This window comes from Trifolium pratense, linkage group LG2 (assembly GCF_020283565.1).
Source record: "Trifolium pratense cultivar HEN17-A07 linkage group LG2, ARS_RC_1.1, whole genome shotgun sequence".
In the NCBI taxonomy this organism is placed as follows: Eukaryota; Viridiplantae; Streptophyta; class Magnoliopsida; order Fabales; family Fabaceae; genus Trifolium; species Trifolium pratense.
In genome coordinates this window covers 1,132,578-1,154,939 of record NC_060060.1, presented here as the reverse complement: position 1 = coordinate 1,154,939, position 22,362 = coordinate 1,132,578, and the positions used below count along the sequence as shown (strand labels likewise).

General features: G+C 30.6%; 4 protein-coding genes across 5 annotated transcripts; 3 read left to right on the top strand and 1 right to left on the bottom strand.

Annotated features, from left to right (window-relative positions):
• The first annotated feature begins 204 nt into the window (after positions 1-204).
• Positions 205-5,340, top strand: LOC123911707 (cystinosin homolog). Its single transcript, XM_045963181.1, has 8 exons — positions 205-552; positions 2,291-2,423; positions 3,247-3,336; positions 3,429-3,553; positions 4,311-4,353; positions 4,475-4,592; positions 4,706-4,755; positions 5,070-5,340. Exons 1-8 carry the CDS (start codon positions 434-436, stop codon positions 5,190-5,192), a joined length of 801 nt encoding a protein of 266 aa, XP_045819137.1. The 5' UTR covers positions 205-433; the 3' UTR covers positions 5,193-5,340.
• Positions 5,341-6,052: 712 nt separating this feature from the next.
• LOC123911706 (cystinosin homolog) lies at positions 6,053-10,123 on the top strand. 2 transcript variants are annotated; one of them, XM_045963179.1, is made up of 9 exons: positions 6,053-6,095; positions 6,288-6,468; positions 6,566-6,698; positions 7,033-7,122; positions 7,555-7,679; positions 8,283-8,325; positions 8,693-8,810; positions 9,087-9,182; positions 9,382-9,434. In XM_045963179.1, exons 2-9 carry the CDS (start codon positions 6,350-6,352, stop codon positions 9,417-9,419), a joined length of 762 nt encoding a protein of 253 aa, XP_045819135.1. In that variant the 5' UTR covers positions 6,053-6,095; positions 6,288-6,349; the 3' UTR covers positions 9,420-9,434. The 2 variants fall into 2 exon arrangements, with proteins under 2 accessions (XP_045819135.1, XP_045819134.1); XM_045963178.1 differs by lacking the exon at positions 9,382-9,434 and adding an exon at positions 9,833-10,123 and having other exon boundaries at positions 6,059-6,095; positions 9,087-9,136.
• A 2,046-nt stretch (positions 10,124-12,169) lies between these two features.
• Positions 12,170-17,356, top strand: LOC123911704 (protein FAR1-RELATED SEQUENCE 5-like). The gene is made up of 2 exons (XM_045963176.1): positions 12,170-12,509; positions 14,397-17,356. The coding sequence occupies exon 2, from the start codon at positions 14,499-14,501 to the stop codon at positions 16,848-16,850; it is 2,352 nt and encodes a 783-aa protein (XP_045819132.1). The 5' UTR covers positions 12,170-12,509; positions 14,397-14,498; the 3' UTR covers positions 16,851-17,356.
• Positions 17,357-17,569: 213 nt separating this feature from the next.
• On the bottom strand, positions 17,570-22,219 carry LOC123911705 (protein WVD2-like 7). The gene is made up of 9 exons (XM_045963177.1): positions 22,017-22,219; positions 20,478-20,996; positions 19,539-19,925; positions 19,316-19,371; positions 19,124-19,198; positions 18,960-19,035; positions 18,780-18,842; positions 18,429-18,539; positions 17,570-18,218 (listed from the first exon to the last, which is right to left on the bottom strand). The coding sequence occupies exons 1-9, from the start codon at positions 22,083-22,085 to the stop codon at positions 17,934-17,936; spliced, it is 1,641 nt and encodes a 546-aa protein (XP_045819133.1). The 5' UTR covers positions 22,086-22,219; the 3' UTR covers positions 17,570-17,933.
• Between the last annotated feature and the right edge of the window lie 143 nt (positions 22,220-22,362).

Here is a 22,362-nt window from a genome sequence, read left to right as displayed (position 1 = left end):
TTTAAAATCTTGCAAGGCTCTACTATTATGTCTCAAACATGAATATATTATTACATATATATACACAACGAGTAAATGAATAAAACTAAAACCACATGATTTTCTATTGATATTTTTCTTTTCGTTATAATTACTTTTTTGTATGAAAATTTCATGGTCAATACTAAAGAGCATAAATCGCTACACATGATACTAATGACTAATGACTGAAGAGCATAGATCGCCACACATGCCACAACAAATAAATAAAAAATGTGACACAATTCATTCCTAATTTTGTGTTACTTTTAACCATAATTAGTTTCACACTATCATAACATATATATAGCACACGTATAAGAGAGATACTTCAAAGTATACACATCAAAATTTTGTTCACCATTTCCCACATTGTTTAGAGTTTTGGGTTTTGGTGATTTTTTGTTCCATTCCAATGGCTTCTTGGCATTCAGTTCCAATTCATGTGGCTTATGAAGTTTTGGGTTGGTCTGCATTCGTTTCTTGGTCTATTAGTTTCTACCCACAAGTTATCTTGAACTTTCGTAGGAAAAGGTATGTACCCTACAAATTCATTTCCTCATACTAATGTTAATATTTCACTCAAAGATGGTAAATTTGAAGCTACTTCATTTTTAATGATGTTGGTTTATTATAATTTTGTGAGAAATTTTGAGAATTTTCAAACACACCCTTTTGGCTGAGAAAATAAATCTGAAGGTGTGTTCTTAATATGAATGAAACACTTTAGTAAAAAATAAATGAATAAAACACTAGTTTTTTTTTTTCTGAGGTAGACTAGTTAGAATAATTAAGTTTGTAAAGTGTAACCCTTGTTCTTATTAGTGACATGTCTTTATCATAATAACAAACTACATTAATAAATGAGAAGTTTATGGAAAGTGCTAAACTAATATATGGTGCAAATTCGAATAAAAAATAGGAGGATTTTATTTTAAAGAGTAAATTAAAAAAGTTTTCTAACTTATGCAACATTGCAGTAACAACAAAACATAGCAGTCATGAGAATAGAATATCATTTCAATGGCAATAGCTTGAGTCATCCATGGATCTTGATCAATAATGATTGTCTTTGGAAGCTTCTTCATGAGAGTAACAAAAGTCTGGAAAAAATAAGAGGAGAGAAGTTGCCTAAAAATAAATTAGGAGAGAAAAAATTGTTTAGAAAAAATAAGGGAGAGAGAAAATTGACTCATGAATAAATTAGGAGAGAAGTTACTGTAAAAACAATTAGGAGAGAAAAAATAGGGAGAGGGAGAGAAAACAAAATTGACTCATCAAGTAGTTTTGAAAAACCCATAAAATAAGCATTAATTCTCTAAGTTTATCATGTGCAATGTTGCACATGTTAAAAAAAACCCAAATTAAAATAATAATGATGTATAGGTGCAACGTTCCAAAAATGAGATTGTGTTCTCCTATTTAATAGACAACACGTTTAATAATTCAAACTAATTCAAACAAAAGAAAAAATCAATAAGCAAAATTAAAATGTCAAATTGCAAAAAGAACTTGTTTGTGTATGGAGTTACTGAAGTTTTTGTTTTTTAATTTTCTTGTAATGAAATAAGAAGTGATTGGATCAAAGAGCCAATATATATATATATATATATATATATATATATATATATATATATATATATATATATATATATATATATATATATATATATATATATATATATATATATATATATATATATATATATATATATATATATATATATATATATATATTCTGAAAACTCATACTCCAAAGGATGACCACAAAAACCACACATTCTTTGTGAGCAGCACTCATATTTTGAAGCATAATTCTCTAAAGATTTATCAATTGAACATTAAACCCATGATGGTACAAATATATTTCGTGCTTTTAACCTAATTAGAACAAACTCTTCCCTAAATCCTAATGGGTCTGTTTCCACACAATTCATGTGGAGCCTGGTGAACTCCATTTAAATTACAACAAATAATAGATTATGAGAATTTATTTTGCTACCATACACATTTTCTCGCGCTACGAATATACCAAAATATTCTTGTCCTAATAGCATTTATAAAAAATTTAAAAAATTTCTCATTTCATAGGACACACGAGAAATAGGTAGAACGACAAAAGAAAATCACATAAACTATATGTGTTGTAAAAAAAAATGTTACAAAGTACCCTCTTCTAATATTCATGTACTATCAAGTCCTTTTCAATTTTTTATATTATTAAATATTTATTAATTGATTTGAGTTTTACTGTTTTTTAATGGTTAATTAGTGTTGTGGGGTTGAACTTCGATTATGCGGTGCTAAACTTGGTGAAGCAAATTTTCTACTTGATCTACAATTGCTCTTTATACTTCAGCCCCGCTGTTAAAAAGCAATATGGAAATAAATTTGGCCACAAACAGGTAATTTGGTCTTTTACTTTTTTTTTTTGGTTGATTAATTATATGTTAGTGTGATATTAACTTTTTTATTTAGATAAAAACAAGTGTTCTTTCCCATTGTGATGTTGAGTGGAGAGATAAACAACTTAATTAAGTGTTTAATCAATCAAAGTCTTAGGGAAGAGTTTATGTATTATAATTAAAGAGATTTTTAAAATCAATGAGTTAATGTTAATCGGTGTGAATTTTTTATGGGTCATGTTAACTTGTGCCCTAAGGGCACATGTTAAGCTACCTAAAAATAGAAATATAGTATTTAATGATACAAAGAATTTAATGTTTAGATAATTGAATACACCACAAGTTCAATAAATTTTTTCCACATTTATCTTCTTAACATGTGCCCTTAAGGGCACAAGTTAACATTCTCCATTTTTTATTAAAACAACTAATCAAAAAGAGAGATTAACTCATTAATTATTAACTATACACAAGAACTAATAATGAGCTTATTTATTAAAATTAGTTAAAAACCGTTCATATACAATGAAAAAGAGAGAACAAATTTCTTAAATTAGTGTAAGTTTTGTAAGTTTTACATAAACTAAAATTAACTTATAATAAAAGTAAACCATTTGAACGAACTTATGAAAATAAGTTTGAAATAGTATGTACAAATATATTTGATGAATTATGATTCTCTCGAGCAAGATATTTTTGAAAATTCAGATGGCATGCGAGAGAGACTTATATGGTAAAAGAAATTCTAATATTTTTTTTATGAGAGTCTAATATATTTTATTATAATATCTTGGGGACTAAACTTTTTGATTTTATTTTTCAGATGAATCCTGTGGCATTAAATGATATTGCATTCTCAGTTCATGCTGTTCTACTTTCTGCATTTACCTTGTACCAGATTGCAATTTATGATGTAATATATAATTTTTTTTATGCACCCTTATTATTAGTTCTTGTTTATAATTAATGATTATTGTGCTAAAAGTTATAAGTTTTCACATGCAGCGTGGAAATCAAAAACTCTCAAAGATGGCTGCAGGACTCACTGTTATTGTGATCTTAACATCAGCAGTTTGTGTCTGCATAGCTTTCCCTCATCACCATTGGCTTTGGTTAATCTCCATCTTCAAGTATGTATATTATATGTTCCTCTAGTTGTTTGATAAATTAGCTATTAGCTATTCTAATTTATATGCTTACGGAATACTCAAGAATAAATTATAATCGTATGCTATAATCACCATTGAAAACTTACACATAACTACGAGTTATGAATCCAAACATCTTTTTGGGTGTTCAACCTTGCAATATCGTTAATTGTCGGTTGGAGTAGGCCTTGCGAACACTCAATTTTTTAAAAATTTATTTTAAATAATAATTTTATATTTGTAAACTTAAAAAAAGTTCTGAATTTAGAAAAATCAATTTCTACTCTTAATTTTATGGCTATTATGAAATATGAATACAATGTATGCGGTCTCGGGCTTTGAAGCTTACACAAACTTTGGGCCTTAGAGTACCGAAAACCGGCCCATAACTCTAAATAATTAACTAGACTTCTTCTTTTCGCCCCTCATTCATTCTCACAAGTTAAGAGTCAATTAATAGTTTGTACGAAATCTGGAAATAAAGTAATTTGCATCCTAGGATGCGAACTTTATTAAATAGGGGTGAAGGAAAAGTAAAAGATACAAAATATTTTATAATATTCGGTTCGCATCTTAGGATGTAAACTGTTTTTTTTCCCAATTTTTATTATTTACATACTCGCATTCTACGCTGTGTGGGAGTCTATGTAGTAGATAGATAGATACATTATTAATCAATGTAATCATTCTTATATTGTTGCTTTGGTACTAATTTATGTTGAAATTTATCATGTTACAGTGTCATCCAAGTTGCTTTGACAATTATAAAGTACATTCCCCAGGTGAGGGATTTATCCTAATTTTCATTATTTTCAATCAATTTATTGGATCTTTTATATTAAAAAGCTTTAAATTAATTTATAAATATGTTTATTAAATTAAAATATTTGGTTATAAATATAGGCAGTGATGAACTTCATGAGAAAAAGTACTGAAGGATGGAGTATTGGATTGGTTTTGCTGGATTTTTTTGGAGGGGTAGCAAACTTTTTGCAAATGATTATGCAATCCATTGATCAAGGTGTGTTATCTCCAATTATTTTTTATTTTTTTACTAATCTCCAATTAATTTTCTTATCTCTAATTTTGAACTTTAAAATTTGAACTGACATTTATTACATTTTTGTTCTCAAGGTTCTTGGAAGAACATCTATGGAAATATAGGGAAACTTCTGGTAGCAGTGGTATGAAATATTAATCTCTTATATTCATATAATTTTTTTGCTCATATCTCCTTCCATTAAATATTTTGAAATAAAATTCCTTGCATTCATTTTCTTTTTTGGGATATAGGGAAATACTAATTTTTTATTTTCATGAGCATAACTCAGTTGGTAGATACATCACATAATTTTTTAAAATTTAAATTACAAAACTATAACATAATTTTTAATTTATTTAGTTTCATGTTTTCAAATATTTATACATAAATATTTATTCCATAAAAATTATGTTCAAATAGTACTGCTAATTTTGATGGAAAATTTATTCATTGTAGGTGTCTATATTATTTGACATAATTTTCATATGCCAACATTATTGCTTATATCGTCATTCCAAAGATAACAAGTCAACAGATCAACAATTATCAGAGAATGCTTCGAATCATGCAGAAGTTTAATCATAGAGCATGTTTATAGAGATTTTGAAAAGGGTTTTGATCTCTTTCTAAATATGTTCTCTATGATCTGTTAGCTTTACTATAATGTTCACCACTTGTAAATATAATTAGTTTTTGTAGCTGCATTAGTATTTTTTCAATTCAAGGATTGATTAGTTAGGAACATATGGTTTTCTGTTTGTATCTTTTTTTTATTAATTAGTATTTTTTTTTTCGGTTTCTAACTTATGTTTGATGTGCCTCTGGATGGTTATATTATTCTATGTCATTTTTTATTTTCATCGGTATCTGGCTTACTGAACGGCGAACAGTCTAATGTTTATAATAACCTAAGTGACAAGAAAGATATTTGTTCAGCTCTACTTCTACTCCTAAATATATGAAAAAGTAGAATCGACAAAAATTAACAGTTTAAATTTTAGATCAGTTTTTGTTAATCCAATTAACAAAAAATAAACTAAACAAAGACTATACCAATTTTTTTAAAAAATAAATAAACAAGGAAAAGTATTATTGTTGATGAATGAATCATGGAAAAGTATTTGATGTTAGCAAGCAACAAAAGAAAGAATGAATCGGGTGAGTTTCTTAGACCAAGTTCATTGAAACTAAAGTCTAACAAAAAACAAGTGATAATGACAAAAGAAAAAAAAAACTGCCAATTAAGTTTGAAATAATGATGCATAGAACCGGCGGCAGTTGAAGCAAGCCCTCCAGAATACCAAAACGACAATTATTTTGATCTCTGAATGTATTCTGACGTTTTTATAATAATTTTCATAATTATAAATACACTCTTAAATTTTCTCATTTAATTATTTTGATTCTTAAATATATATTGTTAATTATTTTAATCTTTAAATATGTCTTTTCTTAGTAATCATATTAATGATATGAATAGAATTTATTTATGGACAAAACTTACATGCATTTCCATACATGCATTTTTTACTTTTTCTCTTACGAAGAGGTAGTTTTTTTTATTAAAAAACATTTTTTTTTTATTTTTTCAAAATGAAAAAACACAAATAACCACCTCTTTGTGAGTGGAAAAGTAAGAAATGCATATATAGAAATGCATCGTAAGTTTTGTCCTTTATTTATTGACTTTGTTAATTTAGAGACACACTTGTTTCACCCAAAACAGAGAGAAAGAAATGGTTCCATGGAATTCATTTCCATTAGAAATAATCTACCAAGTATTTGGTTGGTTAGCTTTTCTTTCATGGTCTATTGCAGGTTACCCTCAACTCATATCCAATTTTCGTAGAAAAAGGTTAGAAAATATTTATTATTTTTTTTTTTCATTTTTATCATGTTTTTATTAATTTATTTCTCTATTTTTCTTATGAGTGTTTGGTTGGTTTTTTCAGTGTTGTGGGATTAAGCTTAGATTATACAATCTTAAACTTCACAAAACATTGGTCATATCTCATATACAACGCTTCCCTCTTCTTTAGCCCTGTTATTCAGAAGCAATACTTTCAGAAATATGGTTATGGACAGGTATGTATAGTATATGTTCTTATTTTACTATGGTTTTGAATTTAATGCAACAACATGAAATTCCCCGGCGAAGATTAGTCACTGTGTAGTATAGTGGAAAGAGATTTAGACTCCTTAAGCAGATGATTAGGAGTTGAGTTTGACCTTTGTATGTCTCACAAATTCCCCAGCAAAGATCAGTCACTGAAAAGAGTGTGTTGCTAACGCATCTCTTAAAAATGACATGAAAACTACATTCGTTAAAATAGGAAAGTGTTGATATTAAAATCAAAAGGATGCTTAATTATTTTTTGGGTGAAATGAAGGATGCTTTATTACCTTTTGCTAATTGCAGATGATTCCTGTGGCTGCTAATGATGTTGCTTTCTCCACTCATGCAGTTATAATCAATTTGATTGTATTGTCTCAATTTGCAATCTATGGAGTAAGTATAATCAATTTGTTGAGATCTTAATAATCCAAAGACAGAGTGTTTGTTTTCAAGTTTGACTGCACTTTGCTTCGGACCAATTGTCCGTTTAAAGGCGCGTTCAGACATGAAAGCAAACACGAAAAGGGCCTGTTTGTTTGGTTTATAAAAAAACTTTCTCGGTGATTTAAAAAATCATTTTTAAATCGGCTGTTTTCTTAACCAATTCAAAGAGTTTTAAGGTAATTTTAAAGTTGTAATCGCGTAATTTTTTGAAACGGTTCTCACATAACTGATTTTAAATTATCATAAAATGTGCTTTTTTCCACTAGTGTATAGCTAAAACATAAACTGAAAACACAAAATAAAAACAAAAAAATGCTTTCTCAAACCAAACAATCCCTTATAGTAAATGAGTTTGCTGATTTTTCTAAATGACTCATGCAGAATGGAACTCAGAAGTTATCCAAATATGCCATTGCAATAGTTGCAGTTGTGTGGTTCAGTGCTGCTGTTTGTTTTTTCATAGCATTACCTACCCAATCTTGGCTTTGGTTAATCTCCATCTTCAAGCAAGTTTCTTTCTTATGACTCAATTTTTTGCCTTATTTCTTTTTTCGCAGTTTAAATTTTTAAGCCGATGTAGAAGTTTTCGATTATTTGTCCCTATTTGCATATCATGGTTTTAAATTGTAGTCTCAATACTATATATTTTGTTGAGTAGCTGTAAAATAAGGCTGATGTAGCTGCAAATGGAGACTAACAGACACAAAAACCGTGATGTCGCAACCATAGCCATAGAAATTACGGTCATGCGCACCATTTTTAAAACCCTTCTCGCCATAAAGGTAGTTTTTTTTTAGTAAATCAAAGTATCCTTCGAGGGGTGAGATCCATTTAAGGGTTGACCTCTCGCAACATATGTTTTTCCATACGCACTGGCCAGAATCGAATTTGATAACCAAATGGTAGTTTGATATTAACACAATTGAGAATCTCTTCAAAATGTGAATCTCTTCTATGGTTATATGGTAGTTTGATATTCCTCTGCTCCTTCATTTTCTTTAATTTTCGATGTTATTAAGCCTTGGTTGATTAAATTGAATTTCATTTGGACTGTGCTATGATTAATTAGGTTTTTTTCTAATAATTTGTGGAAATTAATTATATTGCAGCACAATTCAAGTATGCATGACCCTCATCAAATATTGTCCCCAGGTTTCAATACCTTACCCTACATATTCTGTTTTTTTTTTTTTTTTTACATAGACCGGGGTTCGAACCCCAATCATGACGTCTGATCTAGCAATTTCGACATTTCTGCCAGTTGGACTAGAATTTATGGACTGTTTTATTTGATCATCTTTAACTTTGGCTATAGTTTATTCACAATGTCATTAAGAATAAGACTTAATATAAATTTAATCTTTTTTTTTACAACAATATAAATTAAATCTTAATACTTTTATTAATGTAATTAGCTTAAACATTTTTTGAAGTTTGAGAAAATAAAAATATTCATTTAATTAATTAGCCCCACCATTAATTTGTTGGTAAATTATGGCTTTTTTGTTATGAAATATAGGCATTCATGAACTTCTTGAGAAAGAGCACAGATGGATTTAGCATTGGCACTATTCTCCTTGATTTTTCAGGAGGGATCTTTAATTATTCACAAATGGTTGTGCAATCTATAGATCAAGGTTTGTGATTTTTACTAGTAAAATTGAATTAGATCATGTAATCAAATTATCTGGCCATTAATGTTAACAATTACTAGCGAGTTATACAAGGATGATTTGATTGCTGAAGATGAATATTTTCAAGAGTGAAGATGAAGAAGTCAGAGTATCAATTCCCACTCTGAACAAAAAATTAACAATACTATTTACTAACTATACTAACATTGGTTGTTTCAAAAAAAATGTTAGCAATCAATTACTATGACTTATGAATTTAAACCTTTTCTATCTATGTAGGTTCATGGGTAAATTTTTATGGAAACATTGGTAAAGTAATGATATCCTTGGTATGCAATCTTCTTATACTCCATGATAATATTGTTCTGAGCTTCTTTTTCTTATAGAATAATGCTAGCAACACACTCTTTAACAAACACACTCCAACACATTCTCTTTGATTGATTGAAATTCACATGGGTCCCATAAAAAAATGTGGACCCATATAATTTTTATGGGACCCATATAAATTTTAATCAATAGAAAAGAGTGTGTTAGAGTGTGTTTGTTAAAGAGTGTGTTGCTAGCACTCCTCTTTTCTTATATTCCAATAAATATAAGTTTTTTTTATAACCCTCTGGTTCCTAGGAAAAAAGGGTCCTAGTAGTCCAGAGTTAGGTCGCGATGTAAGTAAAGTTTAGCCAAGAAATTGTTCCACTCAGAAATCGAACCCGGGTTCTCCTGAAATCCGTCCTTTTTGGTGAAGCTCATTAAATATAGGTTTTTTTTTATTAACAATAAATATAGGTTTAAATTATCTTATCTTATTTTTATTAAAATGAAATATCAGTCACCCATTTTTAATACCATTCTTTATAGTCTTTCAGTTTTACAAATTTTTTTAAAAAAATATTCAAACAGTATCTAGTTTGAGACTTATACTTTATGACATGTCATTTTATTAATGATATGAATTATATTTAATATTGGTGTGACATTGTTTAATATTGATCTGAATTATATTTTATATTGAATCACAATTGCAGGTAACTATATTCTATGATTCAATTTTAATGTGTCAACATTATGTACTATACTCTCACAAGAAATTGCATACTTCTAAAAATCCAGAAGAAATACAGAAACCACTTATCAACTCAAGTCCATTAGATCAACAAATCCATAGCTCAGTATGAATCTTGTCACCCTCTACCAGAAGTTGGAGGTTCTTTGACCATATAGGATACAAAATTAAACCAAAATCAATCAATATTCCTTGTATAAATGTTTGTTTGAAAATTATATTGTCAATAAAACCATCGTGTATATATTATTTATTATCAGTTTTCATTATAATTTTATAATTTTATATGATATAAACAATGATATTATTTCTCTGTTTTTGTAAAAGAAAATTGTTTTTTTTTTGTCAAGTAGTCTGATGGCCAAAATTTCACCTTTAAGGTGGATAAGTGGGATGATCGAGGTTCGAACCCCAATCGCCTGCATATATAATGTAATCTTCTGTCAACTGAGCTAAGATCACGGGACGTAAAAGAAAATTATTTAACTTCAATCTTTTTAAATAAAATTCAAAAGAAAATAGAAAATGAGAATAAGTAGTAAGTGCATGTTTGCGTGCATTTTTAGAAGGTATAAAACCAAACTTTTGTTGTAAACACATATCTGTTTTTTTTTTTATGTTACATGTAAACACATATCTGTGTTAGAATAGAAACTGAGAAACTAATTTAGTAGGATTAAAATTATAGGCAAAGAACATATTTATAGGAACTAAAAATATAATAAAAATTAAGTAAGGACTAAATATAGAAGTTTCATATGTTATAAGGACCAAAAATATATTTAATCCTTAAAAATAAACATATAAATCTAATCAAAGATTTTATTTAAAAGTTTCTATGTTTTTCTTTTGACAAAAATAGTTTCTAAGTTATAGAGAGGTGAAAGTATAATTTTTTATACAAACAGAATGGTCCAGGGACAAATTTTGGGTGAGTAACAATGTCCGTATTATCTGTCCAGCCACGTCTTTTGAAATAGGAAAAAACTCAAATTTAAACCCAATTTCTATCAATTTAGGTTTTAACTTCGGGACGAGTTCCAACAAATATTTTACATGTTTTCTTTGTCATGCAATAATATTAAAGTCAAATATTTTGAATGATTATTGACCGTGTCAAAAATCATTACACTATTTCCATTTAATTTTTGGGAGCTTCTACGGTACATATGAAAAATTTCAATGTATCGGTACATTAGATCGATTAATTAATAAATTAAAGATTATTTTATAAATTAAAAAATTATTTGTCGATCATTGTATTTTAGAGATGATAATTCCATAAGAAAAAACACAAGTTCAATGTTTTATAAGCATTATACTAACTTTTTTACATTTTTTCATTAAAAAATTTAATAATAACTATTATGAGTGTTAAAAAGTTCAAAAAAATATAAAATTTTATTTTTTCTCAATTTTGATAAATAGTAGTTAGTTATTATAATATTTTAAATGATAGAAAAATGATTTCTTTCGAAAAAATATTCATTTACCTAGTAATTTAATGATCTAATGTACCGATACATTGAAATTGTTCATATGTACCATAGAATTTGCCTTAATTTTTTCTTAAAAAATATTTTTAATTCTTAGAAAATCACAAACTTTATTAATTTATTAATATTTACATAAAATTTGAAAAAAAAAAACTTTGTATACTCCCTTCCGTCCTTAATATAAGAGAAACTTCACTTTTTATATTTATTGAGAATCTAATGTATCTAGTCCATATTATGATCTAGATAAATTACATTTTCAATAAATCTAAAAAGTGAAGTCTCTCTTATATTAAGGACTGGAAGGAGTACTTAATTTGTTGGTCTTGCTGACAAATGTTTTATGGGGCCGAAACATTTGTTAAGGATTAAAAATAAAATAAAAATAAAAAAAATCTTGATCATTGAAGAAAATATCTTTACAATTAAATTTTTATTTACCTGTGAAACACTAGTTTCTTTTTTAACCAAACAAACTTAAGAGAAACTTTACTTTTTAGATTTATTGAGAATCTAATGTATCTAGTCCATATTATGATATAGATACATTACATTTTCAATAAATCTAAAAAGTGAAGTCTCTCTTCTCTTATATTAAGGACCGGAAGGAGTACTTAATTTGTTTGTCTTGCTGACAAATGTTTTATAGGGCCGAAACATTTGTTAAGGATTAAAAATAAAAAAAAAATAAAAAAAAATCTTGAACATTGAAGAAAATATCTTTACAATTAAATTTTTATTTACATGTGAAACACTAGTTTCTTTTTGAACCAAACAAACTTAATTCATTATGTTTAAAGATTAACCCCTTCAAACTTATATAATCTAAATAAGAGACAAACTCTTGCTAAAAATTTAACGTTGCTGAACATCCGAGCAGGGATCAAACTCATAATCTTGGAAAATAAAAAAAATTGTTCAAACTTGAAAAATAATTAATTTTGTGTTTATTTTTTTGACAGGTTTGTGTCTGTTTGTTTAAGCGCGTTCGGTTCGTATTTTAGAACAAAAATTTGTTAAAACTAATACTCATTTTCTCTCCCTCCGGTTCGCTATTGATGTCTCTGTAACTGAAACCAAACGAAACGAACAGTTCCAAATATCATAAATTCTACGGTTCTTCCGATTTCTCTCACTTTCCAGGTTCCGTTCTCACTCTCTTCCTTTTTCAATTTTCTGAATCACTTCATCATATTATACGCATATACCAATTCAATTAGTACTTCAATTCATTAAATTTACAGTTTTTATTCTAATTATTACTCAATTTTTAACTGTTAATTTGTTTTTTCTCTGAATTCTTTCTTCAATATTCTTGTTAATTTTTCATCATAATGAAATTATGTGTTATTTTTCTGCTTAATTGCATCCATTTAGTAACCCTAACCCTAATCCCAAGAGTTATGTGTAATTTTTTATGCAATTTTTTTTCCTTATGTAATGGGAAATTTTAGTAATTACTCATTTGGTTCCTATATTACATAAGGAAATATACATGTTTCTTAAGGTTTGAGGTTGTTGTTCCCCGTCCCGTAAGTGTAGCTCAAACGGTAGCTACCAGACATTATTGGAGTGGTCGGGGTTCGAACCCCGGATTCCACATTTCTCCGCATCTAAATGTGTGAGAGTTTAGCCACTAGCCTACTTGACCAAAAAAAAGTTGTTGTTCCCTTTGTCAAAAAAAAAAAAGGTTCTTTTTCCCATAAGAGCTCTGATTAATAAGCAAATTTCAAAGATATTATAATCCCCTTACCTTTCATTATCCACTCAGGCATTAAATAGATGTTTGGTTCTGTGGCGAAAAAAAATTGATTTTGAATTAATTTATTTTGTAAAATTGGTTTTTGTTAAATGTGAGGTGGTTTATATTTGGATCCATTCTTATAAAAGTGAGTTGAACAAAAGATTTGAGTGTAAAAATCACGTTTGGAGTCAAAAACTCAAAATCCTAGCTTCAAGTTAGAATCAATTGTAGAGGCAAAATAAATTCTAATTGACATCATCCAAACATGTCAAAAGCAAACATAAGTGTAAAATACACTAACCTATGTACACTATCTCTTCACTAATGTATGTGTAAAATAATTGATAATTCATCAGTGTTGTCAAATAGCTGCTATAAAGTCATAGAGTAGCGGAATTTGGACAAATAATTATTGTTTCGCTTCGCGATACAAGATTTTGTATAGTGTTGTCAAATTACAGATAGAATGCTGTAGTGTAGCAAAAATTGAACAAACTGTTAATCTTTTCAATCTGTGTTTGACAACATTGCAAGCTACGAGTATTATTGACAGAAAAAGTTGTAAATGTAATATTGAAATTTGAAAGCCACAGATAATTAGGAACAACTTTTTTTTTCTTTCAAAAGCTGAGAATTAAATGAAAAGAGGGAGTAGTTGTTAGACATGTTAGTGGGAGCGTGTAGTTTTGTTAACTATTAGCCGCATTCTAGATTTAAAATCGCAGCTGCATTGTGGTTCTTAATATTGCACAAATTAGCGGTCAAATACGGCTGATGCAGTGACAGTTGCAGTTGTAGAGATATAAGAAACCTTGCTACTGATACGTCCACAATTGTTGCTGCGTTGAGGTCACAAAATTATCAAAAAATATTATGTTGTGACCACAATTGTTGTCACTTGGATTTACAAATCCTTGCTGTCATGGCGACAATCTTATGGACCTTTTTTAAAACCTTTGCTGCATTTGTTCGCAGTCACCACCACAACCTAACTGCAAATATCCGAAATGAACTTATTGAATTTTGATAAAAAGTGGGTAATGCAATTGGGCAGCACTGCTTTTATATAATTTATAATGGTCCAGTTTGTATTAGCTTTTTAATTTATGGGAGTTTCTCAATTGAAATAAGTTTATAGTTCTTCTCAATTAAAATGAATTTATAGATGTTTATACAGATTTGAATAACAAATTTGAATAACAAATTTGAGAGTGGTGTTTATTGCCGAATGTCTTCTGTCATTATTGTATTTGCCCCCTCACTTGCTTACTTTTTTGTATATTTAGAACACGAGTCGACAGAGGACTCCGGACCTGATATAAAAAGGCATCCCCCAAGAAAATGATGAAGAAAATGAGTGTCCAATATCACGTCGGATAGTGATTGATATGGGGAAGGAGAGTCAGAACCTCAAGGATTCCGCTGTTGCAGACAGTAACATGGTCGTAGGCAAAGAGACCGATTGCACAAGCGCCAATGCCTGTCCTGTTGGCCCTAGTCCGATGGAAATCAATGATGAATGTCAGACTTCAAATATTACCAATGAAGACAAACTTCATATTGATGTCGAAAGAGCACAGCTGTGTCAGAACCCCGATGCTACCTCTATATCAGTGACCGATACTGATGTAACAAATGAGGAGGAAATATATGTGGCACCAAATTTTGGCATGGAGTTTAAATCAGAAGAGCATGCTTACAAGTGTTATAACAATTATGCTGTTATGAAAGGTTTCAGCATAAGAAAGGATTTCATCAACAAAAGTAGGGTAGATGGTTCAGTGGTGTCCAGAAGATTCACCTGCCATAGACAGGGTTTTCGGTCTAATAAAGATTATAAAAATCCGAAGAATATCCAGCAGGAAACAAGGACTGGTTGCTTGGCACATATGACTATTTCTCGTCAGCCAAATAGCAAGTTTCGTGTCACTAGTTTTGAAACAGAACACAATCATGAGTTTGTAACACCCTCTGATGCTCATATGTTGCCGTCACAGAAGAAATTGAGTTTTGCTCAAGCTGTCGAAGTGAACATCACTGGGTCCACTTTGGATGGGGTACCAAAATTGGGAATGGGATTTGATTCCGAGGAGCATGCATATGAATTTTATAATACGTATGCTGCACAAGTAGGCTTCAGTGTGAGAAAAGATTATGTAAATAGGAGTAAAGTTGATGGCGCTGTAGCATCAAGAAGGTATACTTGCTTCAGAGAAGGTTTTCGGCAGAAAGAGAAACGAGATAAGAATGTAAAGAGACCTCGGAAGGATACTAGAATTGGATGTTTAGCACAACTGATTATTTCTCGTCAGCCTGATGGCAGGTATCATGTAACTCATTTTGAAGAAAAACACAACCATGAGCTTGTTGCTGCATGTAGAGTCCATATGTTAAGATCACAGAAGAGATTAGCTGCAACTCGAGTTGAAGATAATATCGTAGCTGGATGCAGTGCGCTGCCAAAGCCTGCCTCTGCATCCAACTGCAGGACAGTTGAAGATTTTCATGATTTAGATTATGATCCTGTGGATTGTGAATATCAACTACCTTTCAAATGTACAAGAGAAATAAAAGAGGACGAAATCGAAAAGATTAGGCACTACTTTCAAAGCAAGAAAGCAAAGAATCCTTCTTTCTTTTATGCTTTCCAGCTTGATGCCACAAATCAAATAACTAATATCTTTTGGGCTGATGAAAAGATGATAGTTGACTACAGTGATTTTGGTGACGTTGTTTGTTTTGATACGAGTTATAAATTTTATAAGGACTCACGCCCGTTTGCTCCATTTCTCGGTATAAATAATCACAGGCAAATGAATATCTTCGGGGCAGCACTTCTATATGATGAATCTGTGGAATCTTTTAAGTGGCTGTTTCACGTTTTCATTGAGGCTATGTCTGGAACCAAGCCAAAGACAATCCTAAGAGACCAAGATGCAATAATAGCTGAAGCTATTAATTCCATATTACCTCAAACAAAGCAACGAGTTTGTGTTTGGCATGTCTACCAAGATGCCCTCAAGCAACTGAGTCATATGTCTGTTGAATCCGATTCTTTTGTAAATGATTTGAGCTGCTGCTTTTTTAATCACGAGGAAGAAGTGGATTTTATTGATGCATGGAATGCTCTCATGATCATTTATAATCTGTGGGACAACGAATGGTTGCGTCGAATATATGAAAGCAGAGACCAATGGGCCATAGCTTACAGAAGACACATTTTTTGTGCCGATATCGCAAGCTTGCTCATGCGAGAAAATCTTATTGGCAGCTTGAAAAAGCACCTAAAGAATGACTCAAGTGTTATTCCATTTCTCAAGCATCTTGGGAAGATGGTGACCGATTGGCACTACAAGGAATTAGAATCTAATTATGACACAAGCCGGCATATGCCAGCCCTAATGGGCGATATCGTTACACTAAAGCATGCAAGAGATCCATATACACCAAAGATATTTGAGTTATTCCAAAAAGAATATGAAGCATGTTTAAATCTAGTGCTAAAGCCTTGCAGTGAGAGTGGTTCGTTGTATAATTATAAAGTTAGCATATATGAACAAGTCCGAGAGTATATGGTTACTTTCGATTCGTCTAATGAGACTGTTAGTTGCAGCTGTATGAAGTTTGAGTGTGTGGGAGTCTTGTGCTGCCATGCATTAAAAGTTCTTGATTATAGGAACATAAGGATAGTTCCATCCAAGTATATCTTAAAGAGATGGACAAAAGATGCTAGAGTTTGAGCTTTCGATTTGGAGGCAGATTTGAACATGTCATTAGAAGACTTTTAATTAACCAAGGCACATGATTGCCATTTTTTGCAATTTTTTTGTAATCTCACTACTGATAGAAGGCAGCATTTTATTTGCTGAAAAACTTGAAGGTTGATAGAAAATGGCAACCTGTGTATTTATTTTATTATAAAATTGAACATTTTGTAGTATCTCTTGGCAATCATACATTTTGTTTTTGCAGTGTACAATCACTTTGCAATAGAATTTGTTCTTAAGGTGATGCTTTTGGGGAGTCATGTTTGATTTTTCAACCAATTTCTTTTATTTGTTTTACTATCATTTTATTTTACATATGTATTTTTTACATGCTTTGTAACAATTATTAGATTTGGATGTAGATTTTGTTATAAACTCCACCCATAATTCTAATCTGTGCATTGTACAGTTCTATAACTTACGAGTTCAGAAGTACAAGATAACTTCCGATGTTGCACACGTAAACGATGTTGCACTTTTTTTCCTTTTCCTAGGTTTTTTTTCACTTAGTTTTTTCTAGTAAGGTTTTAATGTTGTGGGACGATTAGTGATCATAAATCAATTAGTTTGTATCTTAACCAACTTATAGAACCAATTGTTAATCTTAGTAAAGAAAATGGTTTTTGCTTCAACTTGGAACTTTTTTTCTGCTAAAATTATCATGCATTTCACACATCATGTCACTCAAGATATGTCAAAATGACATAGAAATTAACTTTTGGAGATTTTCAATTACAAAATGGGAAGGGTATTTGAATATAAGAAGTGCATGTTGGTATCACACTGGGTTTGCTGAAATTATAGCGAGTCATCATGATATTTCAAAAGCTTTTTATTTCGCATCGATGATTTTCCAAAAGCTACAAAGTGTAGTATTTAGAAAATCATGGCGGCTCATCGTGATTTCACTAAGCACAGTGAGATACCAAACATGTACTCAGGGTACAAACTGAAAGATAGAGGGTTGAAAATAACAAAGGGTTAGAAGGCTGCCAATGTTGCTACAACTTAGGTGCCTAGTTAATGTGGTACAATCTCATTTCTGTTAAGCTACATTTACAAGATCTTTCTGCTCTCAGCATGGTCCTTATTTGTAATTCTACCATATTGATTCCTATGCTGAATATTTGGTGATGTATTCTCATGAGTTGTAATGATTTTCATGGAATTTGAAGTCAGAGGATAATGATGAGTCAATGTTTGACCAGTCTTCCCCAAGTAATTCTTGGTGCCATTGTTTTTCAATGAAGGTCTGTTAAGAGGCAAAGAAGTTTTACTCTCTGCCATGTTGAGAATTGGATATCTTCTCGCATTAGGTGATTCATAACGTGTCTGCGGGACCTGCAAGACAGGCAGACAGCAGAACATTTACCAAATTTTTACAATTACAAACACCAGACACGATACTGACATGTCGCACCAGTAATAATTTAAACAAATAAAATAATTGAAAGCAACCAAATGTCAGACACCAAACACATCTTCAATATGATGCATAGATATGGACTTGATGATAATATCTCCCTTCACCAATTTGAAAAACAAAATTACCTTTCTTGTCTCAATATTTGATGCTTTTCTTTCCTTGTAAAAATCAGGTAGTGGTCTGGCTTGGAAGCAAAAGCTTTGGCGAAGTTTTCTAATCTCTGTCCCTGCTTTCTCCTGCAAATAAGAGGATTAAATGCTAGTATGGTTATCGAATCTCAATAATATACTCTCCTATGAAGTTTAGTTTCTACAAAGAAAATATATATTCATATTTAGTCCTTATTTTGGTGACTTTGGTGAAAATTTTCATCTATGTTTAGTCCCTAGAATCATCAAATTGGAGACTAAGCATCGATAGAAATATTTGCTGGACTAAAATTATATTGAACCCTATTAACTTTATTTGTTACAAACCTTGAGTTTTGTATGGAGCTGAACTTTTTGTACTTCATTAGCATTGAACTTTTCTTCAAGTTTCTGTAATTGAAAAAGATCAATAGACAAACAAAAACATAAGTACTTTAGTGACCAATATTATAAAATAAACTTCATATTCAACTGAGTAGAAGAGAAACATAAGGATTATAGTTTTGCCTTCTTTCTTCTTGCAGCCCTTTCTTCTGTCCTCAAGCCGAAAGGTGATGATATAATTGGTGATCTCATTTTATTTCTGCATGCAAATAGAACATTAGAAACAATGATAACAAAGAGAGATGGAGCCCTTTCATGCAATTGCAATCAGAGAGAACATGACTTACTCTCCAGAAAGCAAGCGCCATTTAGGACCGGCTGTATGGTTACGTGACACTGATGAATCAATAGGTGTTTTGTTCCTATGATTTTACAAAATTTGCAAGCATAACATTAATAAAAGAGCCGCCGAAGAAAACACAACACTAAAAGTAAACTATTCTACATTATAAATTAACAACTTCGTAGAAATCAGGTACCTTTTATTTTCTGTTAACGGCGTCAATGAAGAATGCTTTTGCATCTCCTTGGAAGCCTGCATAGTGAATCAAAGTTCATTTCCAAAATCCAAAATACACACACACAAAATATTCATATTGATTGGATTTAGTTAGTTTTATATCAAGTCAAGATATGACTCGCTTGTATCATAACATACTGATAGTAAAGAATTGAAAACACAAATCAAAGAAGCCGGAATACCATGGTTGGTGTTTTTAGAGGAGTCAAGCTATCCTTCGAAGCCTTTGAAGAAGAAGCGCCAACTCTTGTACTTTCGAACCTCTTCATCACTGATGCAGTAAATCTATTAAATTCTCTAATAGGTGTAAAATTAACTTTCTTTGGAGTTGGTCTTTTTTTATCTGCATTGCTTAACGTTGCAGGTGTAGAATCAACTCTAGTACTCTTTTTATTGCTCATTGGAGTAGCAAAGTTATCTATTTTGGAAGAAATAGGAGCAGTGGATTTAACAGGTGTAGTAGTTGTGAATTTCGAAGTTCCGTTAGACTTTAACAACTTAAAGGAAGAAACTGGTGGTTTCTTCTTGCTAGTTGATGCCAAAACTTCTTGATCCAAGCTAGAGACCTTCTGCAATAAGTATCACAATGTTAGTGCTGTAACTATGAACTCGAAAAAAAGACTTAAATACAGGTTTGGTTCCTCTATTTTGTCTCATTTACAATTTTTGTCTCCTCCTAAGTAGGTGCGATGTACGTATGTCATCAATTCAGATACCAACCTCATAAGTAGGATTGGACGCAGCCACAGATTCAACCCATTCATTTGGTCAGCACGTCGTTGGCTATTTGATCAAGATTAGGCGATTCAGATTTCAAGCTCGATATTATGGAGTTTTTAAAAGAAAAATCGGCTTGCTTTCTGCACCGTTTGACCTCAATCCAATGGCCACTAATGTGTTGACTACGTTAATTTATGACCACAAGTCCAAATCTAAGTATTTCACTTCTGACATTATAAAAAATCAACCTCAAATGCATAGACCGAGAAGATGTATGACATTTCGATAACTAGGACCAAACTCGTGAATTTGAAAATATAGCACTAAAATAAAAAATAAAACAAAATGGCGGACCAAAACTTCATTTAAGAAGAAAAAATCATAGAAATAAACATCGTAACCTTCAATGTCTTGGTTGGAGGTGTTGCATTAATCTTTTCACTTTGCTCTTGAAATGTATCAACATTTTGAAGCCTTTTTTCCAATTCAACCATCATTGAATTCCTTAAAACAACTTCTTGTTCCATTTTTCCCTCACATTCTTCTAACTTGTTACTTTCAGAAACAATACATGTCTCTACATTTGAATCTAAATCGCAGCTAGTTTCTGAAACCAAACTCAAAACCTTTGCATCTTGTTCTTCCTTAAATATTTCATTATTATCTATGACATTGTTTTGTGCAGCAGCGTTGTTTTGTTCTTCAAGCAATGCAGCAGCGGCGGCTTTTTGAGCTGCAAGTTTCTTGTAATGAGCTTCAAAGAAAGCTTTCTTTTGTGCAACTGAACCTGGTTTTGAAAACCTTTCCGCCTCTTCAACATAGCGATTATGAGAGAAACTTGACCATTTCTCCCATGCTAGTGATTCTGTCATGAACCTTCCAAATGAGATTGATTGTCCAAGTGGATGATTTGTGTTGTTCTGAAATTCACAAGTTTCATAGTATTTTCAATGTGAAAAATTTTCACAAAACATAGGCAAAAAAATGTAGTTTTTTAATCAATTTATTTCACTCATCAATGTATCATGTTATGAACTTGTAACTTGTGTAAAATATTTCTAATATATTTCAAAGTTTTAAAAAAGGTGAAGATGCTAATTTTGTTTATATAGAGTATTCTATGTCTAATGGAACTACATTGTGACGAACCAAATTTTGATTCTCAAATGCGTCGACATTTAGTCCTCGAAAATGCCTATAACATTTAGTTTAATCAAGGATTTGACTTGGTAACCTCTAGAGTCTAGACACATAGTTCAAATTTCTTCGGACTATTCTAAATCTAACAAAACTACAACGTGATGAACCAAATTTTGATTCTCAGACGTGTCGACATTTAGTCCTCGAATGTTCCTATAACATTTAGTGTAATTAAGTAAGGGTTCGACTTTGTAACTTCTGTAGTTCTAATTTCTTCGGACTATTCTAAATCTAACGGAACTGATTAATGAGCCGAATACAGTTATAACTCATTCAATCATCAAAGATTAACAAGAAGATATAAGAAATTATCAAGGTCATGAAGAAACAGTTACAAGGTGTCCCCAAAAAACTTCAAAAAAAATGTTTTTTTTTTATTTGCACCCTACCAATAGACCCCTCAAAAATTAAAACTTCAATGTATCATGTTATTATAGCAACTCAACTAATTAATCCAATAATCTAAGATTCATAAGAAGAAATAAGCAAAATCTCAAATTATTATGGCTATTTATGTATGTTATAAAAGCATAAATTAACACCAACACCAAATTAGAAATATTAATTTCTCTTGTATTAATATTGTTTCATAAACTACATGCATAACAAAGGAAAACATTAAGGAAAAAAAAACAGATTTTTTTTTAAATGTAAATAAAAAGAGTTATTTCAGTGTATAAGAATCTAAATCCAATAATGCAAAATGTGGAAGATAGAAGTGATTGATGAATGAACTTTACCTCATTGGAATCATTGGAAATTCCAGAAGCATAACAAAATGGTTGCACGAGACAAGCTGAATCTCCCATGATGTTTGTTGTTTCACACACCAACAACGTTGAAACCTCAAAAGATCCAAACTTTGTCACAATTATTATGACCCTCTATGTTTAGTTGCATTATTATTTTATTATTTCATTTTATGTGGCCGTTTGTATAGTTAAAAAGTACACATTCAAATTTGAAATTCAAAATCTATAGGCATGTGTGTGAATGATGTGGAAAATCCGACAAAAAGTGAAGTGTGTGTGTTGTGAAATCTTTTCTAGTTTTCAAAGTGTGGGGTCCAACAACAACAACATGTTT